General features: G+C 44.2%; 1 protein-coding gene across 2 annotated transcripts; it reads right to left on the bottom strand.

The window, feature by feature from the left end:
• Positions 1-5,903: 5,903 nt before the first annotated feature.
• sema3e (sema domain, immunoglobulin domain (Ig), short basic domain, secreted, (semaphorin) 3E) lies at positions 5,904-25,044 on the bottom strand. 2 transcript variants are annotated; one of them, XM_084017191.1, is made up of 17 exons: positions 24,212-25,044; positions 16,493-16,653; positions 15,570-15,629; positions 15,112-15,231; positions 13,288-13,381; positions 12,900-13,016; positions 12,359-12,501; positions 12,154-12,268; positions 11,602-11,671; positions 11,372-11,516; positions 10,782-11,007; positions 10,053-10,144; positions 9,626-9,667; positions 9,228-9,394; positions 8,839-8,906; positions 8,422-8,555; positions 5,904-7,956 (listed from the first exon to the last, which is right to left on the bottom strand). In XM_084017191.1, the coding sequence occupies exons 1-17, from the start codon at positions 24,312-24,314 to the stop codon at positions 7,456-7,458; spliced, it is 2,358 nt and encodes a 785-aa protein (XP_083873317.1). In that variant the 5' UTR covers positions 24,315-25,044; the 3' UTR covers positions 5,904-7,455. The 2 variants fall into 2 exon arrangements, with proteins under 2 accessions (XP_083873317.1, XP_083873316.1); XM_084017190.1 differs by having other exon boundaries at positions 5,905-7,956; positions 8,839-8,909; positions 24,212-25,043.
• Positions 25,045-26,747: the final 1,703 nt, after the last annotated feature.

Below are 26,747 nucleotides of genomic sequence, written 5' to 3' on the forward strand. Positions count from 1 at the left end.
ACTAATTTAGTCAGTTACAAAGTGGAGGTGTACTACAAGACGCTGAAGAACATTTCTGAAAAATGTCACAAAAGGGTGAACAATCTGCGTTTTAATTAGATCACTCATTTAAATCCTTACTTTGTCCTGTGGAAGCAACATCTGTTGGCATCTTAAAGCCTTAAGCAGCTTTGAGTCAGGGGCCTTGGCTGATTCAGCGTTGGAAATAAATGTACCGAGCTTGTTTTTCCACACATTGGGGGAATTCACTATGTTTCATCTTAATCAAGTCACAATGGTTATCTGGTTATTTATTTTATTTCCCATGACTAAGCTGTTTGTCATTTAGAAAGCATGACTCAGGGATTATACAACATTGCATCAGTGTGGTAGACTTATTCTTACTGTATAATCAACTTGGATTTCCTGTTTATTTTATAGAGAGTTACCTTTGAGGACAGACAGTTGAGTGTTGTATATAAATATATAAAATACTGTCTGACTTTGGATAATGTTTGTAAAAACTATTCAGTATAAAATGTAACTTTCTAATTAAAAACTTTAGCTCGCCTCAGGCAGAGAGAGAGAGTATATATTGATACATTGAGTAGAGCAGCTCAGTTAAAATTCAACTCAGTGGAAGGTTACCAGCAACATGCTTATTTCATCACATGAAGCCATGTACAGTATATTCAATACATGCATATTTTAGCTAGTACACATCTTTTGGGATCTGTAGAGGAATTCCTGCTACACTGCATGCCTGAGTGCTCAAGCATTCATCTCTCTGTAAAATTAAGCTTTGGTAAGTGATCCGGCATAGTTTCTTATGCATCATCCTGTATGCACAGTCAATATGGTGTGCAGATTGACTGCACGTGCCGTTTGTTGTTGAACAGCCTTGGCCAGCTGTTGGGCCTGCTAAAGTGCAGAGGTCAGAGTGATGTAATGAGAAAGATGTGGGGATAAAGAGATGGATTAGAGGAGAGAGCAACCCCCACAGGGACACAGAGTTGGTGCTTCCACCCAGATTAATGACACGGCACTCACAGAGTCTCACACATGCACACACAGCCGCGGCATGTGCATTACCGTCACTGAACATAATGTACTTTAATACATGCAGACACAAAGTCAGGCACCCGAGTGAGGTTTGCACATGTGGCGGGGTGGCTGTAACGGTGAAGGACCAAGTGTTGTGACCGACAACGCCACCTGGGGAGAAGCACCTCAGGATTAGCATTCTAACAAATAATGGAACATGGTTTACATGGATTTGTACCGAGGCAGACAGGCTCACTACTGAGGAAGGACAGACGCATTTCCAAAAGTGAAACTATTTTTACAACAAAAACAATGGGGACAGCAGCTGTAACCATGAGTACACCACAAAACCGACGAGGGCATTAAAATACTTTATTATGTGAATAGAAAAGAGGGACTTAACAGTCGTCTAAAAGTTAATTTGAACACTAAAATTCTAAATGCCAGTCCAAAGTTAATACTACAAATATTAAGAAACTGAGGCCAAGGTGGAGACGCAGTTTATGTCAAGCAGTGCTCATGGGTGCTATACTCACCCTCCGACTACGCGACCCACAGCACCTGAAACAAACTAAACACAAATTATCCAAAATGACACCACCCAGTTGGTCTACTCAAATAAAGTCTCAAACCAAACTGAAAAAGCTCAACTAAAAATCACAAAAGCTAGATAAAAAGAACCAAAACCAACAAAAGCAAAACAATCTATGAAGATAAAAACAAGACTAGCAGCAAACAAAGTCAAAAGCAAAACCACAAGATTGCAAAACTCCCTCACTCACCACCTCCGGCATGGAGCGGGGCACATAGACTCAACATGGCTGAGTCATCGGGTCTCTGGGGAACACTGAGGGTAACAGAAAGGCAAGTATGTCATTTTAAGGCTGTTGGATTCCGCATTTAAAACATAATTTTACCACAAACATGGAGCTTCTACGTCACCCAGTCACAGCAGGGCTGAATCAGGAAGCAAACAGGAACACGCAGGTGGCCATGTGCCTTTTATACCCACGTGCACTGCTTGATTAACTGAGGCGGAGCCAGGCCTCAGGCTGCGTTCGGCAGCAGCTCACCACGCTGTTGTGTTTTAGCAGCACGTGCAACACCAACGACGCAGGTGGGTTCTCTATTCAGGTACTCTGCTAGAAATGGGCTCCAAAAATAAAAACCCATGACGGTGAACATTGTTATTTTTTCCCCAACTGTGCTAAACAGCGTGACTAATTCATGCGCGTCTGACAAGTTCATTTTAGTTTCAGCGCATCTGTGGTTTTTTTTTTGCATCGGAGTACCTGTCCCACTTCTCCTGGCAGACTTAAAGTTCAGGTTGCCAGATCAGGCTGCACTTTAATTCAAAGACTCGTTGGTCCCACGGGAGGCAAAGCCCCCTCGGTGATTCGCATCGCACTCCTCCCCGGCTACACTCCTCTCTCCTTTTCACTGCTGCTCTCACCTCACACTCTCTCTCTCTCACTGAGTCACTCTGCCTTCTCGGCTTTTCCTTGCAGAAAAATCCACGTTGATCACTCTCCTCGGCTGTCCTGGGTTATGCAGGCTGTGGGAAACATTGCAGAATTATGGGTGGAAGGCATCTTCTATATATACACACTCCTCCCAAGATTCATAGAGGCACACATACATGTATTGGACTGCATTTTTATGAGGCTGTATGTTGAATATGCTTTTAGAAGCCATGCGTGGGAGAAAAACACAAACATAGGGGACACAACTAAATGAATAAATACAAAATCAGGTCTTGCAGGGGTCAGAACGCTCCTGGTGCTGGTTGTTTATTAACTGGGGAATACTTTACCTCAGAGACAGCTGTGTCAGCGAGATAACGTCGTACATGGTGACACGCTGCTTGTGTATACAGCCTGTTCATGTCTATATTATTCAGATGTCCTTTTTGTATTGTACTGTGTTATGTATTTGGTGTATTTTGCGAGTCTCATTTTGCTCTGCAGGGCGAGCGACTGCCTGCGCCTCGGCTGATAGTAGCTTATCGGATCGCTTGATGTTTAACCTTCACTTTTTGCACCTATGTGTGAGAACATCTAGAGATAAAAAAAAAAAAAACAAAGGCTTCCTCTGTCTGGACACGTAAACAAATATAAAAAATGAGGGATGTCTTTTGGGAAGATTAAAAGCACAAGATGTGGGAACAGGGTGCTTTAACGAGAAGATAAATGAGGACTCGGGAAGTTAATCCAGAAAATGAACAACTATTTATTTCTCAAAACGCTTTAATCCGTAGTTTACACGTCGGGATGAGTAGGAAGCGAATATGAAGTGAAATGTGTGAAAGCAAGAGAATCTGTTTGCCACGGTGGAGCGCTTGCATATCACTGATAACACGAAATCAAGAGGAAGAAGGAGAGAGAGAGACATGTATGTATTCATATCTGCTTGGCTTTCATTCATATTTTCATGGACATGACGGATGTATACAAAAACACATAGGCCTATACATGCATACTGTAGTGTACACACTGCCAGCACTGGCTGTAGAGGCTCGTTTACTGTTCCTCCTCCAATGTTCATTTTCCTCCGCCTCATAACCTGTCCTTCCCTCGCTGACATTTCCACTTGTAATGCGTTCTGGTGCACTGGCCCTTGATTGAAGCGGCACTGTGTGGAGACAACAAAGGCGGCAGGAAAAAGCAAAAGGGGAGCCTAAGCAGGCTAAGCAGACTGACAGAAACATGCACAGCAGTGCGTTTATCTTAGTGTCGTATGACCTCTAACCCTTTTGTAGATCAATGAATGGATTTTGAGCATTTCATTATGTTAAATTGGTCTCTTGAACCTTGAAATGTGTGATGTCCAGAAGAAGTATGGGCAGCTCCAGATTGATCTCTTTCTTGTGCATCTGTTCCCAAATGGCATGAATCTGTCGGGTCAGAAGCGACATCTGACTGCCAAATGCCAGCTTCAGTCCCAGAAGAAAAGATGGCAAAAAGGGAGCAATGAATGATGTTCAGAGCATTCATTTAGCAGCAAAAAGCAATTTGCTTGTTTACAGAGGTGGGCTGACTACGCATGATCAGTGCAGATTTGTACAGATTTGCAATGTACCATACCAGCAACACTCCAATGTTCCATCCATGTTACGGAAATATACATATATGCGACATGCCATATACAAATAACACAGGTCAGCATAGTAATCCAATAATCAGCTTCCATATTCAAAATCCTGACAGCATCATGCATAACTATTTTCCAAACGACCACATTTCAGCTCCTCAAATGAAATGATGAATAGTTAAAATATCTCCTATGCAACACTTTCTCATGTGCTTCAAACACACACACACACACACACACACACACACACACACACACACACAAAATGTGCACAAGCAAGTTTAATTAGCAACTCGAAAAATAGAGAGCACACAAAGCTTACCTTTTCACCAGCTGCCTCGACTCTGTTGAAGCATTGTAGGTTGTGCTAGCAGTGCTAGTTGTGCTAGTGGTGCTAGTTGTGCTAGTAATGCTAGTAGTGCTAGTAGTGCTAGTTGTGCTAGTAATGCTAGTAGTGCTAGTGGTGCTAGTTATGCTAGTTGTGCTAGTAGTGCTAGTAGTGCTAGTTGTGCTAGTGGTGCTAGTTGTGCTAGTGGTGCTAGTTGTGCTAGTAGTGCTAGAAGTGCTAGTTGTGCTAGTAGTGCTAGTGGTGCTAGTTGTGCTAGTGGTGCTAGTTGTGCTAGTAGTGCTAGAAGTGCTAGTTGTGCTAGTAGTGCTAGAAGTGCTAGTTGTGCTAGTAGTGCTAGAAGTGCTAGTGGTGCTAGTAGTGCTAGTGGTGCTAGTAGTGCTAGTAGTGCTAGTGGTGCTAGCGGCCTCTCGGTTCAGTGGTACTGGACTTCAAGGCGTGACGTGATCCTTGCTAACACCTCCGGGATCAATATATCTTCACGGCGAACCCCTCTGTTTTGGAGTACTTGCTCCTTCAATAGTCTCACCTTGTTTTATTCAGATAAATTCGGTCATGCTGCAGCATTTCCTTATCCTCACAATGCATTTGTTTTAACAATCACAGCTGGGGTCAGTAGGTCAGGCTACCATTGGCTCGTCAGAGTTGGGGGCGGGACTCACAATAGGGAGTCTGATTGACACATTCGTACTCTACAGTTACGTCTATTGGTTACTCCACAATTTTGCCTGTCAGTAGTTTCGCCTGCCTTACTGTGGGAATGTACCAAGTCAACCTCTGGTTCCTCTTCAGGTAAACACTGTCAGGTCAGCACCTCGGCTGTAGTTTGTACTGTTAGTGCTGTTAGCGTGTCGAGAGGCATTAGAAATGCTACCAATCTTGTATTTTGCATTTATCTAAGAGGACCAGCCTCATATATTAAAGCATGATCTATTTGCGGCTACAGGGACTATTGGCGAGAGGGGTCCCAGGGGGCCAGACTACACAGGTACAAGTTGAGTGAAAGGGAGAGAGCTTTGATGACAAGGGGAACTGAACTTGGTCCAGAGCCTGTTGCTATGGTAGCCATGTGGAATAAATCAGCAGCATGAATCCCATTCTCAAATGCCTTCAGCACCCCGCCGACTCAGGTAGACCCAGACAGAATTTGAATGAGAGTGGCGTCCTAGTGTGCAGCTCACAGGATGGCCATAACCGGTCCTTACTGGTTGCATTGGTTTTGTATTTCACTAGCATATGGCACATTTTAGAATATTATGAAACAAAGCAAATGAGTTGATATCACGGTAACAGCAGTTGCTCGATCAAATAAAACGTAACGTTGCATAATTATGAAAATGTATGTTTTAATTAAAGTGACCTCTGCACATGATGCTCTCTCTCTCTCTCTCTCTTTACGCTTCGGCTCAGATTCTCAATGTGTGTGTGTGTGTGTGTGTGTGTGTGTGCGTGTGCGTGTGCGTGCTCGGTATACGTTGTCATTATTGATGTCTGAACCACAGAGGTGACACCAGGGAAGGATGGTCCATCTTTTTTTTAATGGCAGGTATTTAGAAGGTGGATAGCAGATACAACATTTTCAATCTAAGTCAAAGCTCTCGGTTGAAGGGTAATTTTTTTACCCTATTATAAATGTAGGGAATACAACGAGGTCAAAACTCTAAAGTGACAATATTAAAGGATAAATAAGGCACGGCATGGAAAAAAAGAGGTGATCCTCCAGACTCTATTCTTAGCACAACTACAATGCATTTCATTGAAACATCAGATTGTTTATGTTTCTTTCATCTCAGGATTAACTGAATATTCATGAGCCTGACTCATCAGTCTTGCTCATGGCATGCTTGGATGGTCACCCTATTTGCCTTTTCTTTTCTTTTTTTCTTCTTCTTCTTCTGAGGGGAATGTGGAGTTTTGTGGTGGTAATTATGAATCCCATCTGCAACGTAGTTCCAGACGAACAAAAGGCAGGAAATGAAGAGAGAGGAAGGGGCGATAGAGGGAGATAGGGATAAGGAAAGAGGAGGGAACCAGCAGAGAAGGGTGACTTTTTTAGAATACACAGTTATAGTTACCAGATGTGCACACAAGGACCACTCTGCATTTAAGATACATACATTATACAATACACACAATACTGTTGGTACATTTGATCATCTGATGTCAATGTAGACACTTACAATAACAATAATATCCACTGATAGGACCATGTTTCATCATAGTGTAACATTTTACACAAGTGCTTAAATAGTAATTATTTCCATTGGGGGAAAAAACTTATAATCAAAACATGCCTCAAATTTCCATAATAGCGGCGTTGCAACATCTGCATGTATTCAACACCACCATGAGGACCATATTAGAATCAAATACGCAGTATCATGAAGCTCAATGCATTTTCCACTGTACAAAAACAATAATACATTTTCCAGTTTATGACATCTAAAAACAACTACAGAAAATAAGTTATCATAATACAAAAAAAAAAGATAAGAAGGCCATTACCTTTAACATAGTTTTCTCTCATAAAACTCTCAGATACATTAAGAGTTTGTCATATTGAGCCATTTGGATGCGACAAGGGGGGGTGGGGGTTTTAGCGTAGCAGTCTCTGTGTGCATTTGGCCAGCTGGGTTGGGCTGGTAAAGTCCACGGGAGCTTAAATATTATATATATCAGTTCAGTTCATAGGCAACATCGCTAAACCAGTCGTCAATCTCCCTCCAGGGCCTCTACCCAGGGTCTGCACCACACAAAGGAGGCATAAATGTTGCCTTTTAGCGTCGATGGAGACATCACAGCCAAACTACTCAGTGATGGATGTAGCTACATGCTACAAGCTGAACAGACCGCTACAGAACTGTTGTTTTTCTGTCACTGCTCATGTTGAAAATCAAAGTGAAACCTTTTAAATGGTGCAAACACAGAATGTGACCTTTAGTGTGTGTGTGTGTGTGTGTGTGTGTGTGTGTGTGTACAGTCAATCTTTGTACTCCTCAGGTGTCTGAGGTGTGCCTGGGAACTCGGTGGGAGTTCTCCTCTCCTCTCCCTTTCCCTCTCTTCTCGCCAGCAGGAGAGGCGTACTTCCTTTTGGTCTTTTTCCGTTTTTTATCAGAGCACCACACTCTCTCACAGTACTCCTCTACTCTCTGGGCGTCTCCGTAGCCGATCAGCTGGAGAAACTCCTTGTACCACAGCCTGGAGCGGGGGCCCGGGCCCGAGGACGGCACCAGAGCCCGAGGGCTGACACTGGGGCCCGGTGGGGGGGCAGTGGAGGAGGGGCACGGCGCTGCAGCTTTCCCTCCATCCCTATCATTGGCCCTGTGGATCGCTGACTCCACCCTCTCCCCACTGAGCACGTGCAGAGAGACACGTAATAACGTGTGCACGTATCCGTGTTCCACAGTCTGGCACACGTACACGCCGGCGTCGGAGCTTCTCACGCGTAAAAACAGCAGTCCGTGGGAGGTCATGATCACCCGCTCATCTCCTCGAACCTACACGGAGAGGGAGGAAAGCAAAACGATTTATTTTTCTTCTTAGCTATCGATGAAGCCATTATTCAAGTCCAGTTATTCAGACATTTGCACTGCTGCTGCATTTGTTCTTCACCTAAGAGGATTTTTAATTAAAAAACCTACAGAAGTGAAGGAATAATTAAGGAACTACAGAAGTCCAATAGTGCACTCAATAGGATGATTTCAGTGCTTAAGGTTCTGTGAGGCATATAACCACCCCAGGTTCCTATTATCTGTAGAATACACTTTAAATCAAAATCTTCATTTTAACATTTAAATCTGTCGTTGGAAGAGGTGAATAGAAATGTGAGAAGCTAAGTGTAAATGATTTGGCCCTTATATGTTTTAGTGTATTGTGCTTTTCATATCTGTGTTTGTAGTCTAATATATTATTAAGTATATTTTTGTTTGTATACTTTTCTTTAGCGCATCCTTCATACTCACCTCGTGTTTCTCCCCATCTTTCTGTAAGAACCAGAGGACCTTGGCTTGAAGTGATCGTGGGACGCACTCCAGTAAAGTGCTGTTGCTCTCTACGCCGTACACCAGCCTCTCCTCACCTCTGTGCCATTGTTCATCTACACACACACACACACACACACACAGACATCATAAAAGATAGTGAGCCAAGAGAGATTGCAACGAACTGACGTGACCTTTCATTAGCTGACAAACACGGAGTGGATTTTTCCAATCTATCGCCTCAGTAGAAGCACACTCAAGAAGCGTTTTCAGATTTTTCAGTCCAGTGCTTCTCAAGAATTGCGTCATGCCCTGGCTTGCATGCGATTTTTGATACCAGTAAATGCACACGAGTAGCCTATATCCATGCGCGCGCACATAGTCATTTCACACACTCACCATCAATTTGCAGCCCATTGCACAGCTGGACGGCGTTGCCATGGCGAACATCCTGCCGTCTGAATCGTCTGCTGAGATGGGGGCGAGGGAGGAGGTGGAGGGAGTCGTTTTGAACATGTGATGGAAGTGCGAGAGATAGGTGAAAGGAAAGAGAGAAAAAATCAAAGAGGGGGGACAGAGAGAGAAATATATTAGGATGGGGGGGGGGGGGGGGTCACAAAACACCTGGCTGTCATATCTCAGAGTGATAATGACAGCCTCGGAGCACTGTGACATTCAGTGCAAGACACTATGATCACACACACACACACACACACACACACACACACACACACACACACACACACACTCACACTGCAAGGAGAAAAAAAGTGTGTGCGTGCTGTTACCTTTTGGTGTAGACCCCAGCAGGGTAGTATCTGGTGCAGGTGAGACCATCCCAGGCACAGTAGGGGTCTCTGGCCAGACAACAGTCAGCACATTCTGAGCCATAGAGGTCACACTGATGCAGTCTGACCTGGGCCACGCCCACTTCTGACCCGACATACAGCTGTTGCTGTGAACCCACCAGCATGAGCACCATTGATATCAAGACAAAGTTCAATTGGAGTCCATAGAAATGCTTTCTGTCTTTATCTCATTCAACTGGGTTATAAAGCCACAAACAGGCAACAGTCCATTTCAATTATGTCAATACAAAGTCATTAAAAATGTTGCAATGTTAACATCTTGTGGCTAAACAACAGAAGTGCACGACTGAACAGCGGTAAACAGATGCGCCTCTTACCCTTTTAGGTGATATTATGATCTCTCTTATTGGTGCTGGCACCTGCGAAGAGGAAACATTTACTTGTGTTAAAAAATGAAGTTGGATCAGTGATTCATCATATGCTATATGAATAAAATAAAGACAGCTGACATTAAGGCCTCCCTTTATGCTATCCCATATCAAGCCTTGTTTAAATGACAGTAGCTAGTTTTCAAAAGGAACTGATCTCAGTGGAGGTGATGTATTCAAATCATCATGAAAATCTCTCACAGCAGGGCTGCTGCTTAATCCTACTTGTTCTCTGATGATTGAAAGCCATAGGGGAGCGAATCATATCATCAATCATAGCAATCATATGAGCATATCATAACAGACTGTGGTAGGCCTATGTACGCGGTAACATGCAGAATTTGCTCGCTTACAAATTCGACTTCACATTTTGTACCTTGAATATTTGCAGCTCCTCCAGCAACACCTCCTCCATAGTGTCTGTGTCTTTGTTATAGATGGTGATAACTTTCAACACCACTGAGTCATCTAATAGAATAAGACATAAATGTTACAAAGTTTTACAGGTAATGGAATACAAAATAAACAAAAAAATCTGAAATATTGCAACATTTCAGGTTTAAAACACAACATTTTTTTAATATCAAAAAATCATGTGTGTTTATTCAGGCATATGTTTAGAGTACGCTTCTCATTTGCATTTGCAGTGTGTTTACCCAACACATTCTGATCGGGTCAAATAGCAACGCTTGGTCGGTGCTCCTGAGGTAAGTAGCCCTCTAGTGTCACCTTTGGATGTGACAGGGACGGCGAGCCAATGTCCACTCGTTACAAGCACAGTGTCTTTTCAAAATAAACTTCCATCTTCACAGGAAGTGATGTTTAGCCTACCGCTTAGCTAGGAGTAGTAAAAGAGCGTGGGTGAAGGTAACTTGACTCATGACTCGCTTCACTACCAAGTGACTCATGTTACTACCGAGTCATGACTCATGTGATATCAACGTTTACTTTTAGTTTTGCACAGGAAACAAATGGCGGTCTCCTGGACTAAAGTCCATCCTCTCCTTTCAGCTCACTCTTTATACTCTGTCAGCTGCTCTGACCTTTTAATAATGACATGATTGGGTTTAGATGGGAAGTTGGAAGTGAGACTGGGTTGGCGTACCAGTGCCGATGTAGAGAACATGATAGTGTCCATCCTGGGCCTGGACTCTGTCCACGGCGATCTGGGTCAGCTTTCTCCTCCCTGGCTCTGTCTGCAGCAGGACTGGTCTGCGATGGAGGGGGAGGACTGGACGATACATCACAGGATGGGAACGCACAAACCGCAAGACCTCATCAGGAAACTCCTTCGAGCTGGAGAAGCCACCTCCATTCACTTTACTGGCACACTGTCGAAGAGATGGTGTTGCAGAAATAGCAGGAGTAAAGGAAGGGGCACGGACAGAGACAAAGCAGGCCATTCATTGCATTGGTCCTTTATGCAGTGAAGAAAAACAGCTGACATGCTTTATTCTGTTCCAGACTGTCCCTGTATGACAGGGAGCGACAGTAGTGCTGACATTCATCAGAGCTGAAATCCTACATCCTCTCAACACTGTCCCTCCCAGAGGACGACTCAGACTAGTGGAGAGTGCTGGGAATGCATAATTATGGCATCGGATTTGAGTCAAAAGTTGTGTGCAAATGTGACTCTCTCACTCCATAAGTCCTGAAATACTTTAAATATGACTTCATTCAGACTTCAGGACTCACAGATCCAGGTCGAGGGTAGGGGACTCTGCCCTCATAAGGTGTCCAGTGATGCTCGGGTCTCTCTCGGAAGGCAAACGGACCATTAAAGGCTGCTCTTATATCCTCCATGTGATAGACACACACGGCGTAGCCTTTAAACACCGCACTGCAAAAAAGGAGGGTTGGATTTGTGATTTGATGGATGATGAAATTTGACGTGTAATGAAACGCCGGCGTCAGCCTCCACTCACCTCGTTGTGCTAAAGAGGCCAAAGATTTCTGGGTTCTTCCCATCCTTGTTCTTCAGCACAAACACATCCTCTGGAACACAACAGTGTAGGCATTAGAAACGGTTTGTTAGCAGTTATTTTTGTGATTTAGAGAAAAGTCATCGTGTCACTGCAAGTACAGCTTCACAGAAATGGTTGAGATAAAGTACAGTCTTTTGGGAGCTTGTTCTTATCCTGCAGCAGAAGGACTGATATGTTTTTCATTCAGATGGATATGAGAATCTTTGAGTCTGAACAGCAGGAAGCCTTGTTTAATGAATCGCTGGGGTCTTTATTTTTCCACTTAGCTCTGTAACTTAAATGTAGCCTCAAGGTATTACTGTACATGGGAGGCACTCGCTGGGACTTGAGTCACTCTACACACAGGCTACTGGCTTTCATGTACACAACCCCAAGCATAGAAATGTGTTGCTTTAGCTTTAATTAGGTGACCACTAGTGCAGGGACTCTTGAGGGATGTCGATACATGCTGTCAAGCATAAAACCCTTAAAGTTTACACAAAGTTTCCCCACCGAGTTCATCAAAGTGTGTATCGATGCCATTGGGTCCAGCCACAGAGCAGATGAGACGCGTTTTCAGGAAGGAGCTCCATCGATTCACCAGCATTCTCTGTCCTCCTTGGTCGTTCTGAGAGATGGAGGCAGATATAGGATGTGAGCGCGGCTGTACTTTGACTGAATAATGGCCAGAAATCCACTTCAGGATTTGTATTCTCACCGCACAGACTCGCCCCACGCGAGTATACACAGCCTTGTTCCCTCCTTCGGCATCCATCTCTCGCTCGGTGAAGAAGAAGTAAACTTTGTCATCATCCCTGTCATCGTTGTCAGGAATAACCGCCGAGCCCACAAATTTAGGTTCTGCAGGAAGAAAAATGTGTCACAAAAAAGGCTTGGAATGAAATATAAAGTTGAAAACAGTTGGGTAGTGGAGGGATAGTGCAAATAGTTATATAGTTATTGTTTAATTATTTAAAAATGGAATGAAACAACACAAGCTCATGAATCCTCAAATAGAAACAGTCCAGATGAAAACAATTACATTGTCATCTTGTGGCCGATGTAAAAATTGACAAATTTAATTTGATTAGCCTATCAATCATGAAACCATGATTTGATTTTGGCACAAACATAATTACAGAACATTTTCTCTACCAATCATTACATCTCATCTCGAAAACTTCTCATTTAACTGTCACACATTTTGATATATTTTTTTTAACTCCCTTGCATTTAAATACATATAAATATACACCAACCATTGAGTTGCTGCCTGTCGTCTCTTTCAGTGCGTGTGTAGGTCTGGTTATTCAGTCGACAGAACGCACCGTCATTCTCCCAGTAGTCAGTATACAGGCCAATATACAGCTCTCCTCCTATTGTAACACACACACACACACACACACACACACACACACACACACACACACACACACACACACACACACACACACACACACTGAATTAAAAACAGTGCACACAACTTAAAGTGAAACCTCTGTTACTGTGATTTAAATGCAGACATGGAAAAAGACCACAAGGTGGCAGTATTGACTGATTAGAGGTGAAAAAAACGAGCAGGTCCCTTCAACGTGGACTTGCATGGTGTGAATGAAAACATCTCATAGGGAGACCAGTGTGTCTTACTGGAGAGCGTGGAGGTGCAGGGGCTGTTGGGGTCGTATGGACAGCGTCCTCTGCCGCTCATGACGCTGCCTTCTTCCAGAGCAAACAGCCTGTCCTGAGAACATGAACACACGACGGCCAGGCGGGGTTAATCAGAGGCAGAGGCTTTAACAACAGCCAGACAAACCACAGGAGGTGGTGCATGGCGAGAGATAAAGGTGGATTGGAGAGAGGGGGGATCGCAAAGTGATGGTAGGGACGGAGGACGAAAGACAGATGAGACAAGGAATGATGGATGAGTGAATCAGGGAGATAACCAACGAAGCTCGCATAGTGGGTTTACTACTCTTCTGATGCTATTGCATCACAACGGGAGACAGAAACACACACACACACACACACACACACACACACCTGAACCTCCTATAGAACCGCAGCTCATACCTTGTGGGCCGCCATCGAGTTATGACTGGCACTGGCACATCAGAAGGGATGTCATATATTGATTTATGAGGAGCCACAGAACCCTACTGTGCTGTGACTCCTGCCGGCACATGACTGTAACAGAAGTCAGTTCCTGTGTTAAACTCATCCATCATCATATAGTAGCAAAACCAAACATAATAAGACTGATACATTACACACAGTATACTCTGCAATGTGGCTGTTTTTTAAAAATGTCTGGGCCAGTGGTGCAAGAACACATGATTTGTCACTCTGTGGTTGGCTTGATAAATTGCATTCGTATTGTCTAAGTTTATGGTTGTGTTAATATTATTTAGGTAAAGCTCAATCTTAATCGAATACAGCAGGTGTGACATTCATTTGAGGGAACCTCGTAGAGACATTAAGTCACTTATACGGAGCCAGTTTTGCTCGTTGTATGAGCATTCCAATGATATGAGTGATGGTTTAGAGTGGTTCCTGTTTGGAAGTGTGACTGGCCTGGTTCACCTACTGGACCAGTGTTGGAATGCAGGATGGAAACCCTCTCCCCTCCTTTTTGCTCTAAACACACACACACACACACACACACACACACACACACTGAGGACTGTTCCATGTTTGACATCTAGGAGATATGTATCATACTGTAGACATTCTTGCACAGATGGAAGTAAGCAATTTTGCATGCACCAGTATACCCGCATCCCACTTAGGCAGCTGACACAAACATTAGAATTGACCCCAGAGTGAGACAGCACATTAGTCTACAGTAACCTCTTGAAATACGCCCCGACAGAAAGCAGCACCAGGCCGGTTCTCCCTGTTTGTTTGGACACCAGTGGTGTCAGCTTTTTTCATTATCAATGAGACCTGGGTTAAACAATTCTCTCCAGCTGGAGAAAAGAAAAACAACACCCTCCCTTACTCATTTTTGTCTTTTCCATCTCCACCTCACCACTCCTTTTTTTTGCTATAAACTCAATTCCAGTGATACGAGTTATTGATAATTATATTTAATAGCTCAGCGGTCCAAGCAGTACTGTTCTCGGAGCTCCTGGCTAAAACATCAAAACACTGTGAGAAGGTTTTGGCTTCTCCTTTTAAAGAGGGAATGGTGTAACGTGAGCAAAACAAGACAAAGTCAGACGACTGTTTAATGACAAAACATCCAGCATTCTTTTTCCTTTGCACGGAAAAAGTGATGCTCACAAAAGGCAACCACAGTTTTTAAAGCAGGCAAAGACAGATAGCATACTTAAATATCCATCATGGATTAACAGTCAAGTAACATGAAAGGTTTATTTGACTTTGGAGGGATCTCTGCCAAGAGAAACCCTTTTTATAGCACTTGATTATTTGGTTGTGAAACCAAACTCTAATTCTGTGTCGGAGACTCACCTGCCCTGCGTGTCCCACTCTGACTAGGACACAGATGGGGTTAAAGGCTCCCGTTCCACAGACCAGCAAATGGGTCTGGTTGTACTGCTGCAAGACCTTGATGTAGTTAGCACACTCCGACTGTTGGAAGAGACACAGATATGAAACAGTGGGTGGGGAAGTAGGGTGCTTGGGTGAGGGGCTATGAGGTCGGATTGAGGCCAAGCAGGGAAAACGAATGCCAGGCCTTTTACTGCCTCATCAATAACATTGATACTTGAGGTTATAAAAGGTTAACGAGCACAGTGAGATGTGTAAATCAGTCATAACATGACAGTATCTATCTCTAGAATGGATATCCCCACATAAGGAGTTGTACTGCATAGATACATGCCTAGTTTATGCACATGATCAACTGTGAATTTGTGCTTTTCATTGATTATTTCTCTCAGCGATAATACCAACTGTATGTGTCTTACCTTTTCCCTTCCCTTCATCAAACACTCCTCAATCTGAGATTCTGTACTGGCCCATTGGATCTGTGAGAAAACACATGAAAAATATGTATATGGAAACATTTTCTACACATAGTTACCTGGAAATGTGACAAAATCACCATTGTTGACTTTGTATGATGGAAAATGTCAATAAGGGGTGTTGCCTAATTTAATTGTCTAATACGTATGCTAATGCAAATGTATGATGATGCGTCTGAGCTTGTTCTTGAATTAAAAAACATAACAATTTTATGTTATTAGAAGTTTATGTCCAAATGAGTCAAGATCACAAACCCTAGTATTTGAATGTGTTGCTTTGTCAAAGTAAGTCAGACATTATGCAGGCCTGAAAATATGACCAGCAAGACTGTAAACACCACAAGTTTGACTTACTTTATGAATGCGGCTCAGGCTGCTGCCGTCAAGCTAACTGTCAAAGCATTTACTTTGGAATCCCTGGGCTGGTTTCCGCCTCCTCTGACTTTTGGTTTCTTTGTTTGTTTATTTAGTTTAGCCAAAGTTTAGCTCTCCTTCAATTGACCGCAGCAGCCGCCACGTTTCACAACACGCAGCTTTAGCTTTGAAGGTTGGCTGACTGTTTCTGGGCCAAAGTGTGAAGAGCGATGAGGCAGCCTTGGCTGTTGAAGAAAGAGCTCACGCACTTCGTCATACATATGGATTAGCACAAGCAGGAACATTAGGTAAAACCCCTAAACTGACATTTTTTATCACACCTGCAGATGAATCGTACTTCATGCATTATTTTCACTGCTACTAATCTCACAGGGTTATCATCCGTCAAAGTGCTGTTTTATAATGAAGATGCACACATGGACAACCTATTGCAACCATATATTACGGGTGTGTGAGTTCAACACGTTTCACGGGGGGAGATGGAAACCTACCTCTCTGGGGTGCGTGTTAACCCGATCCAGACTGAGGGAGAACAGAGTATTCTTGGCCCCGACATAAAGCCTCTCGTGGACCTCATCCAGCAGCATGGTCTGGGGCTGAAGAGACGCTCCATGTCCCTGGAACACCCAGGTCCTGTTCAGCTGCCAAAGCTCTGCAACAGACAACAACAACATGCACACAAAGAGATTCAGACAAAACAATACCAACGCAGCATAATAGAATTATGCAATTCAGCAATTTCAGCCTGAAAGGAAACAGACAGTGTTTTCATTTCAATGGTCCTCATCTTGTTTCTTGACTTAACTAACCAGACAGATTAAATTTGACCAAATCACATCCTCACGGGACTTTTAACTGCTCCAGTAACCTGCTGAGTGTCCCAACCGCTCCGATGGCCAAGGGCATATTGCAACATGTGTTTCTGATTCGTTTCCCCATGAGATTGGCAACGAGCAACAGCAGGCTTATCTTTTTTTATTTCATCTCTCCCTCCTTATGTGGCACCTATGCCTCCTGTCACTCAATCCAGCCACGCTTCCATGTGCCATTGGTTCCAAACTACAAAGCATCTTGTTTTTATCACCAGTAAAAGAGCGGTCACGGCTCAAAGCTGACCTTACAGGCACAAGCACGTACCAATAAACTGGAACTGCCAGAAAAAAACAGACCAACGGTGAAGGCAAGGGCTGGAAGAAATGGGATATGAGTCCTGGGAAAGATGTTGTGATTAATGAGAGGGGCATTTGATGGGCTACGGTCCCTCTAACCAGGAGGAAGCAGTTTTATCGGACAGGAAACGGAAAACAAGTCTCTTTATCAGCCATGCGTTTGAGATCAGCTGCCACTCCCCTGCGAGTCTCGCTTCGGCTGTGATTTGAAATCCTCCTTTAAAAAGGAAGCAGCGGATCGTGGCAGATATGTCATCACGTATAAACACACACTCATCGCAGACCGAGCAGATTCAGACAGTTTGCATGCACACATCCGACATACCATACAACACCCAGGTGGACCTGATTGAACCTGACAGGCTGCTCCCTTGTGCCTGTTCTCTGCAAGCTTCTGGTAAGAGGATGGGGATGAAGGATTTACACAAAGAGGTGTGCACTTCCTCTGGATCTCACTGGCCTGAAAAACCTTTCATTAACACCAGGTTGGACCAGCTGCCTTGAGAAGAGAAGAAATGCGGGATCTGGTGTGTATTAGCGCGGCTTTTCAAACCTCAGATTCGAGCAGACACAGGGTTTGAGATCCAAACGTATAAGACTAGGCCACATGCTCTCCAGATCATCCATGCACCACTCTTCAGAAAACTCCTTTTAAATGAAGAGAGAGGGGGGGAAATCGCCCACATGACTGTAATATGATGCCAACCGTAAAGCTGAAATAATGCTGAGACGCCTTTGAATGCCGGGGTTGCAGAGGGTAATTGTATGATTTGTTTTCCTAGCATCTGTATATTTTTAGTGCTACTCGATCTCCGAGATAGAAGGAGAGAGTTTGCCCATTTTTTTTGGTAGATTACTCATAGCGACAGCGTACACTCTGTTGAAGGTTTTCATCTGTTTGTTTGGGATTAGGTATCCGCAGAGGAGTGGGTGATATATTTTGTTACTGTTAGGAGTTCTATGGTGGAGACAAGCGACTGTTTGTTTGAGTAGTATTAGATCTCGGGGCGGTTAGGTGGCAGAGAGGGGATGTGGCAGTGGTGCTCAGCCAGGGCTCAGACATGCTTCCTGTAATTATCTAATCCACACACACACACACACACACACACACACACACACACACACACACACACTGCCTTTCCTCTCCATCTCCCCACAGTCCCCTCTGAGTTAAGCTGAACTTGGATCAGGGATAGTGGACAACTCAGCTCAACCTTTATACAAGCACTAGGCCGGCGCTCTCAAAAACAATCAGCTCCTTCTTTGTGTGAACTCGAGTCTGCTACCACTTATTTAGATGACAGACGTAGGCAGCTATTTGGAGTGATGGTGTAAATAGTCTACAAGCCAAAGCCCTTTTTTTTTTCCATCTACTGTTCACTTGTCTTTGTTAATAATCCTGAGTGGCAGCTGATTTATGTGGACACATAACGCAGAAACACGCACAAGTCGCCTCGCTCCCTCTCAGACACGCAGAAGTAAGTATGGTACTTTATATGCATAATCCACATCTCTGAACTCGAATGTTTCCATGCCGTGCTCATGTCATTAAAGAAAAAGAGGACTTTCCGTTTCAAGCTTGAAACTGAAACAACAAAGAGAGGAAAAAAGAAAGAAAGAAAGAAAGGATATCAATTCCCCTCCAGTGTGCAAATACAAGTGGAAGGAAACTATAATCACATTTATAATGAGTTGTTTAGTTACTAGTTTAAAGATTACAGAGTCATGAAGCACAATTGGTGGATGGGGTTACACTGACACACTGAGAGATGCTTCAGAGCTCATAATGCTGTTTAATGCTGTCTCTCCTCTGTCATTATGTGCACCAGCTAGACAGCCTGAAGAAGGTAAAGGGGGGTTTCCAAAAATGTTCACACCATCTGCAGCCAGTGAGGGCTCCTTGGTCGTCAGAGGCGGAGGAGGTGGGAGGAGGAGGAGGGGGTGTTTCACCATCGGCAACTGAGCCAGGGAGACACATGGCCCGACTGTGATCCCACTTCAAATGGAAAACAGGGAGAAAAAAGGGCTCCCTCAAGACAGACACTTTCATCGGCTGTCTGAGGAGTGCTGAGAGATGCCTGAGAAGATTCGGAGAAGTCGAATCAAAACAAACATTGGGATCTCCTCTTTATCCACGGGGAGAACAATGTGTCCATCTATGTGTGTGTGTTTGTGTGTGTGTGTGTGTGTGTGCAGTAGCAACGTACTTTTGATTATAAGTCGCTAAGCAGCACGAGGCGGGGGTGGGTGGGTGGGGGGGGGGGGGGTCGCATGTCAAAGACGAGTTCATATATAAAACATTCCAGAGAAAACTTTAATACCCAAATTAAATTTGCTCTCATAATTGAATCTTTTGCCAATATTAAACGCACATTTCGTGTCATAAATGAAACTTCTCATATTTCTAGTGAAATAAGCCTTTATATAGGTTTGCTTATTGTGTTATAGGACTTGTGCTGGAAACCGAGAGTGATTGGAGTGCGACGGCGTTAAAGGGGACAAGGAAAAGGAGGGAGTCTGTTCTCCTTTTGGTGTCGAGGTTCCAGACTGTGGAGACCCTGGGGGCCGGGTCAGGAGCTGGCGAGAACTGGGTGTCATGCCATTATCGGTATACATTATTGTGTTTCTGTATCCTCTTGTGTAAAGGGTGGAGGGGAATGTCAAAGAGAAAATGAAAGCCACATGCAGTGTCCGAGCAGGATTAGAGAGAGAAAGAGAGCAGCATATGTTTCTAAAGACTGAGTCTGTGACCTGATTGCTGTGAAGAGAACACACTGACAATGCACGTTGCTATTGACCCGAACAAATTATACCTCGTAATCAAACCTTCCAGTTTTCCACTTGCTTCGAGAGTGTGCTGTATTGAATCAAAGTAGCCTCTTTAGTGCCAAACTAGACTTGAAATGAATTAGTTAATGATGTGGGTTACTGTTTAGCATTCAATTGTACTTACTCCACCCTCTTGTGTCACTTCTGGTCAGCTAACGTGGGGAACGCCCAAAAAAAAATGGCCGAAATACCGAATTCGAGGCTTCAAATGTGAAGTCCACGAACCAATAGGTGACAATCACACTGACTACTCAAACAATGTGTGTGCTTTCTCTTTTTTTTTCCAGGGCACAAACTTAACTCCTCTCCCTGATCCCTTTTACCAGGAAAAAAAAGGTCAGAAAGGATATTAGAGTTCCACCAGCTGCCTTGCCCTCTGGACATCTCATTAATGAAGTGGAGAGCACACACATAACACAATGGGAGAGAAAAGGACGGCGAGATGAGAAAGCACTCTAGAGAAGGAGGGATGAGCGTGGAGGGAAGGGGGTTATAAGGGAAATATCCCTTTTCCTTTGCTGACCTAAAAGGTGTGATTTATCTCATCATCGCCGTAACCTCCATTTAGTTTGATATAAGGCCTATCCAATGTGGAAAATGTTAATTATAGGGTGCACATGTAGGCGGAAGGAATTTGATGGGACTCCTCATTAAAACAGGCAGAAGCAACTTTAGGCCATATTGGTATTCCCCATCTTCCCCTCAGAAGAAAGTCACCTAGAGCCACATCACCTCCAGGGTTGTTAAATATATATAGAATGTGGGTTCTTGTCTGGAGAGGAAGGTTTACAATTACAGCTCAAAGGGGGGATTCATACCTACAGTAATTGCTACCTGAGCAGAGCAATCCCTGTGTTCACATGCGTCTACCTCAGTTCCTCTGCTTCAATCTCACGATATTACCATAAATGCTGGAGAAAAGAAATTGGATTGGATTTTGTGTTTTGCACAAGCTTCATGGAGGGGTACTCTCATTCATTCCATTATAGGAGAGTATATAGACATACATGAGTAAATCCAGCTGTTAAGTATTGAAGTGAACTTTTGTTTAAATTTTCTATGGAGTTAAATGTTTGGTTGAAACAGTGAAAGCACATATCTTTATTTATATAAGTGAACACATACACATAGTATGATGTTAACCTTGTCAGAACAGCTTAGCATCACCAGATAACTTTATTCAGCTTCACAGACCTGAAAAAATATTTATACCTCACTAAACGATTACGACCTTTAAGAAAACACGTCTCTGGCAGACACGCTGGATGCCTGGTCAATTTAATTACACTGAGATGGTCCAGTTTTATTACATGTGTTTGCCATTGCTGCTCCCATGAAGACTTTTACTAAACCCAGACATCTTGTTGGGAGAGACAAGCAAAGACTGCAATAATAACCGGCCGACTTGTGTTGTTTTTTTAGGAATGTGAAAAAGAATTTTAGGATTTTTTTTTTTTCAATATCTTTTTTTTTTGTTGTTGCCGAAAACAGCTGCACGAGCACCTTGGGCTCTCTCAGCTATGAAGAATTTAGTTTTGATATTGCTGTTTTTTCTGCATTTTCATCAGACCATCAGATAATGGTTTCTGTTAAAGTACACCAGCAGAGCAGTACGGGACAGCTACCTATTATAGGGGTTTAAAGCTTCATTCAATGAGGAATGCTTTCTCCTGATTTGCACAAAAACGCAGCCAAAATGAATTTAATGACTGAATCAACAGGAAATCAACTTCAAACACAACCTCACCTTCAAAAGCAAGCGAAAAGTTAACGACATGAGCCAAACTATCAAACTATACACAAGCGAGGAGCTTTTGACTTTGATCTGATTAGGTCATCGGTATTACGATTTGCTGTATCACACTCACTGCGACTCAAGCCAAACATGACAGGGCTGTAGAGGCAGGAAAATAAGTCTAAGCCTGGCCACCTACCAGCAGCCTGTCGAGACTCTGACACATGCTTGCTGTGCAACGGCTTCATTAGCTGCAGAATTGATGACCGTAACAGTTCATCTCACCCCCACCGGCAAAGAGCTTTAGGCGATGCAGATCTGGATCTCATAGATTATGCAAAAGAAACTTTAAGTTCTTTAGTGAGAACATTTCTCTGTATATGTTAGTGATAGTGAGCTTAATGTATATGTAAATGCATTCATTAGATTGTAGATTGTGATAAACACTCAATTAGGTGACAACCTTTTGGAACGTTAATTAGAGTGCAAATAAAAGGATGACTGGGATGAAAGCGAGTCAAATACATGTGACCATCTCCAGTGGTCCAGAGAGCTAGACAATAAGATGGAGAATAGATGAAAGCGTGTGAATGATGATTCCACACCATGTTCCATGTGTGTGGTGAACATCAAAGCATGCAGAGAGATCCAGGCGTAAGGTCGCCCTTCAAACACATGACGATGTGCCCGAAGGAGTTCCTTCCCAGAAGCAGGGAGGAAGTTGATCTGATGTTTTATTGATATTTCTATCGATTCTGACTTTCTATTGACTTGGTATCTGCCCTTATGGCCGGAAATGGGTGCAACATATGACATTAAACTGACATTATTAACTTTAGTTCCCATTAGCAAATTATTTTGTCAAGGAGCACGATTAAAATGTTCCACCCTGTTTTGATGTGGGGTGTTATGATAATGTTTTCTTAGTCCTTCTTAAAGCAGAATGCGGTTCAAGGAGGAGTAAATCTCCCTGAACGGCAACCAAGTAATTGGCGTGTGTGGAATTCACACTATTCTGCCTGTGCATGTGTGTGTCTGCCCCCCCCCCCCCTCTCTCTCTCTCTGTCTGTGTGTGTGTTAGTGTGCTGGTAGAGCTGGTAGAGCCCATGAGGCATATATTAAGGCTTAGATGTTTTTCATTCCATAATGATAGGATCCAACTGCAGCCTTTTCATGGCGCTCTGTGCTAGCCAGAACATGAAGCCTATCAGAGGGGAGAGGACAGACAGACAGAGGGAGGTGGGATGTCAATCACTGCGGCGGCGTCCCCCTCGGGCACTAAATGAATTGGGTGATATCCATCAGCGCCTAAGTCACGATCATAACAAATATTGACGTGTCATTTATGACTAAGCACATCAGCACTGATCCTCTCACTTTGATATGAGCTCCGCATGACTGTGGCCAAAATCGCCTTTTTCTCGTCCTCTGTGCTATATTTAATGTATTTATTGAAATAAATGTGCACAATAAAATAAACAGAACATGTCATAATCCAAAACACAAAACACAGATGATGTAACTGATGAACCAGACTTGTCAAACGGACTCACACCACCATATTTTTGTATGAGTTATTGACCAAATTCCACACCTATATTCAACCATGACTAACAGGCTTATGTGGAATCATCACCTTCTGTTGCTGCAGAGATCAAAAAAAGCCCAGAGAAAAAGCCAGTGTTTACTCAAGAGTTTTATCTCCAAAGATAAATCCCCCATTATTGTCCAAGAGATACACGACGATCATTCCGCATACCAACGACGCACAACGATATCACACACTCCCACACACACGTAAACAGGCACATACACTTTTCTATGCAGCCCCATCCATTCCCATGTCCAAACCCCCGCCCACCCCCATCGCTCCGCCGCTATGGCACGAGAGAAAGCCACATTGAGGATTCTCGGCCCGCATGGCCGCGGAATCATAACAAACTGCAAGGATCATCAACAGTGTGAGTGGGAAAAAGTAGGCACTTCATGAAGTCGGATCCAACCCTGCGTGGTTCTGTTAAACATAAACCTTTAATCACCAGCTCGTTGCATGGTAATGATAACCTGCGGCTTCTTTCTATCCACAGAAGATGCCGCCGAGTTCTTCCTTTTTATACGGCACACTTTCTGTATTCGTGCACTGCGTTTTCTGTACCCTTGTTTGTCACATAACATCAGAAACTTGTTGAATTAGAAAAAAAATACATTAATTTCGCTTATTTATTTAATTTCAAAGCTGAGGTCTATAAAATGTGGGGGGAAATCTGTTTTGTTCCACCTGTCCTTCCCCATCTGCACTGAAGACACACAACAGATTTCCATTTGAAGCTGCAGTAACTATTTCTGACAGTTATAATACACTATGCTGCATTCCCAAAAAGGGTGTCCTGGCCTATATTGATGTGACACGCCGGAGCGAGAATGTGCTGCCAAAGTAGATGAAAGGTGATAAAAGAAACACATCAGATAGCACTCACCTTTGTGGGAGAGCCGTATCCTGGGGTAGATGCTGTGGGCTGCGTGAGCCGTGGCCAGCAGAACAACACACAGTAGCATCAGCGTCCGTACGCACTCTGTCATCCTCACTGAGACACAATCTCCACGTTCATCTACACTGAAATCCTACGGGTCCACTTGGGCAGCAATGGAAGTACGTTTGCCCTGGAGGTCTCTGTAAACAATGTCTTAATAAGGAAAAGCAATCCAACGAAAGTGCACTTTGAGGTAGAAGTCCATTTTTCTGACGATCGCCACGATTTGGAGCAACTTGATGTTTCCCTGCAGCTTCTATAGAGTCTCTCGGTCTAATGAGAGCTGCATCCACCCACTACCTCGGTGGACAGGGAAGTGCTCTGGCTGTTATCCTTGTTTGGTCTTAGTAACCAGGGAGAACAGAAGTCCAGTTGCTACATTCACGCCGCAGTGCCCACTGCTCTCTGTCCATATGTCAGTCCGTCTGTTTGTTTGTCCGTCTGCATGCCCAGCTTAGATCCACTCTTTTCTGATGTGAAGACGGGGGAAACACAGTAATAAAACAAGTCTATGAATCCCACAAAGGTGCTGCAGCTGATTTGTAAAACCTCAGTGCATTTTTTGTATCCCAGCAGGCAGGTTGGCAGGCAGGCAGGCAGGCAGTCAGTCAGGCAAGGCAGGGCTGGAGCTGCTATACTGTATCCTCAGGCTGCGTTCCTCCTCTTGGGTCCAGTGGAGCCAGTCATTCTCTGGACGGAAGCCCAGGGAAAAAAAAGAAGCAGAGTGAGAGAGGGGAGGAGTGGGGAGCCTCGTGCCTGGCGTGCGGTCTCTCTCTCTGCACTATGGGCAAAAGAAAGTGAAGCTCAACCTCTCCTAACTCTGCTCACGCCGGAATGGTCAGGGAGGATCCCCCCAAAAACCTCACCTCAAAACCTCAGTGGGTGCGGCTAAGATGGCTTCTAACCACAGCTGCTGATCCGGGCAGAGGCCACCTGTCTCGGTGTGGTGAGAGCCAGCGTGAGTGTGGCTCGTAAATGAAGTGAGTGTGTATCGAGAATCGCCTGCTCCTTCTTCTAGATGGTCTCTCTCTCCCTCTCTCTCTGCCTCCCAGGCAGCTGGATTAAGTGTGCTGTGTCTCCCAGGCAGGCTCTGTGCGACTCTCCTCTCAGAAACACTGCCTCTCGTGTCACTCCACTCCACAGACCACCCCTTGCTTCTCCTCTCCCCTTGTCCTCCTCCTTCACCACCTCCTTTTTTTTTCATTTTTGCTCCTACCTCCACTGCATTAGCATAGACCCCAGCCAACGTTTTCCATTCTCTTGAATCTGGAACTTCTTTCATATTCAATTATTGCCCTCTTTGTGTTTGTTTCCAATGCGGATCGTCATCACTGTTACCATGGCTTTTCCTGGACGGGGTTTTTCTTTCATGCCCTGCCTGATCTCCCCCTCTGTTTATCCACATACCACCTCTCACACTCCTTGGCTCTGTAGAACCTGAGTCTGTTCTCCCTTATTATGTCTGGCTTTTATGTTTGTCCTCCTCTGTCTCTGCTAGTGTATTCTGTCTAAATTACTGCTCATACAGGTATTCAGGTACTGTAAGTACTGTGTAAGATATTAATGTTGTGTCACACTTTTCCAGATCCACAAGCTCAAAATGACAAGAATGTGTGCAAGATGTGGCTGGAGTCGTTATTAAATTGTGCACGTATATCCCACAGGGAAGTCCCACAGGCGTCCAGTTACTGGAGCAGAGCGTCGTCCTTTCTGCCAAAGCCCTCTGTGATGCATCTGTCTCTCTCTCTCTCTCCCTCATGGCCATGTGGTGACACCGACATGAAGTCATGCTGATCCCCAACATAGAAGCATTCCACGAGTGTGGAGTAATCTCATAATTTAGATCCATGTTGATTAACAGGGGGGGAAAAAATGAAAATGCATCAGTATCACAAACGCTGCACGGAAAAAGTGGAATAAAGGGCATCGATAAGTTAGAGAGGGAGACGGAGAGAGTGAATGCGAGTATGAATGTGTACACACCAACAAATGGCACGCCTATAAATTAAGAAACACACAGAATTGGAAGTGATTCCATTAGGCTGGAGCAGCTGCACCTCCCCTCCCCCCTCCCCCCACCTTCTTACACCACCCTGAGATCTGATGACTCCAACTCCCACGCCGCACCTGTTCCCCCCGCCAGAACAGAAGGACTTTGTGTTTGTGGAGGTCTCATAACATGCACTATCCGTGTTGTTCCATTGGCTGGTGCCAATTATAGACTCTCATCTGCTGTTGCGGGCGAGACAACTGTTCAACGTCAGCTTCCCGCAGAGCCGACACTATCGCGCCGACGGTGACACGCGGCCTCATCAGTTTTGAACCGGAGGACGTGTTTTTAGCCTCGCGTCCCGATGACAAGGTGCGCCGGCAGATTTTCATTTCCGATCTCTTAAGCCGCTACCTCAGATTGATTGCCATTCAAGGAGGCTAATGCACACAGGCCAGCGGGCACGGCATCCATTTACTCACGTTGGCCCCA

This window comes from Eutrigla gurnardus, assembly GCF_963514095.1.
Source record: "Eutrigla gurnardus genome assembly, chromosome: 9".
Lineage (NCBI taxonomy): Eukaryota > Metazoa > Chordata > Actinopteri > Perciformes > Triglidae > Eutrigla > Eutrigla gurnardus.